The following is a 2,085-nucleotide window of genomic DNA, read 5'->3' as shown; positions in this document are numbered from 1 at the left end:
TAAGTCATTCCTGACATTGTCCTTAGGGCTTGCACTCACAAAAGAGGACTTCCTTTTGAAAGAATTCAGAATATGCCACCCTAAAACACATCAATCTGGGATATGGGTGATTTTGAGCTGAAGGCGGTTGAGAAAAAGGAAACTAAACAAACCTGTCAGCAACCCCCATCCCTACCCCTTCACTGTGAAGGACAGAACAATTCTTAATCACTGGAGATAATTCTAGACTGTTACTTGCTCAGAGATGGCACCAGAAGAATCTATATAACAAACCTTGCTAGCTAGACTTTACCTTCTTCGTTTCCCTCATGTATTTTCCTTCCCAAAATTTGCTACCTTTGAAAGCATGAACATTTTTCCTTTGTCTTGTCACTTCTCTATCACACATTTATTTTTCTTTTGTTAAGATGCAATATAAGCCCAGTTTCTAACCACTCCTTTGAGTTAGTCATCACTGAGTTCTCCCATAATGTGTGCAATGCACACATTAATAAACTTCTGGAGTGTTTTTTCCTTATTAATCTGTCTCTTGTCAGTCTACTTTGTAGGACTCCAGCCATTGAACCTAAGACCATACACTTCCTATTGACTGACAGAAACTTCTCAGAGAGGTCTCCACTCTGCTTTGGATTACTCTGAACTGGGTCATGTGCACACTGTTAGGACTGGCTCTGGGCCGGTAGGGGTAGGTTCAGCCTTCCAGAACCTAGAGGGATGGACGCTGGCAAACTGACTGAACGACTGCATCATGAAATCCTTTTCATAATAAACATTTTGGTCTAAAGCAGTGCTTTTCAACTCAGGCTGCCTGCTTGATTTTTAAAATCAAAGTACTACTTTATTAAATGAGTTATTTTACACAATATGAACATCAATATAATTACAATTGTAAAAATATTTTTTATAACAAGGATGGACTGATTTTCAGATTTCCAAATCAGAGTCAACTGTACATTTACACAAAATTGTCTTTGCATGAAGCCCAAAAGGGAACAGCATAAAAATGAGTGTTTCTGTAGCCCCTTTATTTTTGCTGATAAACAGTTTGTTAGAAAAGCAGCTGCAGGTTTGTTACCCAAGGTCTGAGACAGTAGAAGAGTCAAAGGTGTCATGAATTCACCTGTAAACAACTTTATGCCTGAACATCAGCCAATTCTGGAGGAAGTGGAGTCTTAGGATGCTTGCTTTCAAAGTGCTGCTTGAAGGTCTTAGGGTCTGGCATTTGTGTCCTACAAACAGTGCAGGTATATATTAAGGCAGCTTTGGCAGCAGACTTTTGGTCATGTCCTTGTTTCTTCTTTTGTCCAGCTTGCTTTTTGGCATTTTTCTGCTGAGACTGAATCTTCTGCTGTCCACGAGCCATATCCGCCACTCCTCACCGACCCCAGCCCGAGACGCGCCTCCCAGAGGCTCTGGCTGCCCCAAACCCAGCCTCACCTGGTGAGGTTTTAAAAAATATTGATGCAGATACTCCAGACCAATTAAATCAGAAGTTTTTGGATGTGTGTGGTGGAGGGGAAGGCATTGATAATACTTTTCTAAGTTTTCCAGATGATTTTGATGTGGTATTTCATGTTGTGAACCTTGGGATTATTGTGTAAATCAGTGAGCTAATATTCAAGACATAAAAATAGAAAAAATATTTGTAGATATTAATCTATTGTCTTAGGTGAGTGCTACAGTTACTTAATGTAAAAATTACTTTTTTTAATTCATAGGTCGTGATAACCTGTGATTCCAATTAAAGATTTTAAAAAAGAGGAGTTCAGCCCTTCAAGTATTGGTTTGCCCTTCTTAAGCCAGAGGTAAATATAACACCTTTATAAACTCTTGATTAACAAGATAATCGAAGTTAGGTTAACTCTATTTGCACATAAAAAAGGAAAGTGGTTCACATTCTGCTTTAAACCAACAAGAAGTGGATTCATTAGCATCTCCTAGAACCTACTGGTACACACTAGTTCATCAGCAATATAGATGATTGATTGTTCTCTGAAAGGAATTATTTGAAAAATGCATAAAGTTTCCATAATATCCTGTTTTCTCATGGGTTATAATTGCATTTGAAATGCTGTTTTTTTCAAA

The 2,085-nt window shown here is 38.3% G+C and overlaps 1 protein-coding gene across 1 annotated transcript; it reads right to left on the bottom strand.

Moving 5' to 3' along the window:
• Positions 1-826: 826 nt before the first annotated feature.
• Positions 827-1,427, bottom strand: LOC132027853 (zinc finger protein 706-like). The gene has a single exon (XM_059416581.1). The coding sequence runs from the start codon at positions 1,361-1,363 to the stop codon at positions 1,133-1,135; it is 231 nt and encodes a 76-aa protein (XP_059272564.1). The 5' UTR covers positions 1,364-1,427; the 3' UTR covers positions 827-1,132.
• Between the last annotated feature and the right edge of the window lie 658 nt (positions 1,428-2,085).

This window comes from Mustela nigripes, chromosome 12, assembly GCF_022355385.1.
Source record: "Mustela nigripes isolate SB6536 chromosome 12, MUSNIG.SB6536, whole genome shotgun sequence".
NCBI lineage: Eukaryota > Metazoa > Chordata > Mammalia > Carnivora > Mustelidae > Mustela > Mustela nigripes.
This window is presented reverse-complemented; position numbering and strand designations above follow the sequence as displayed.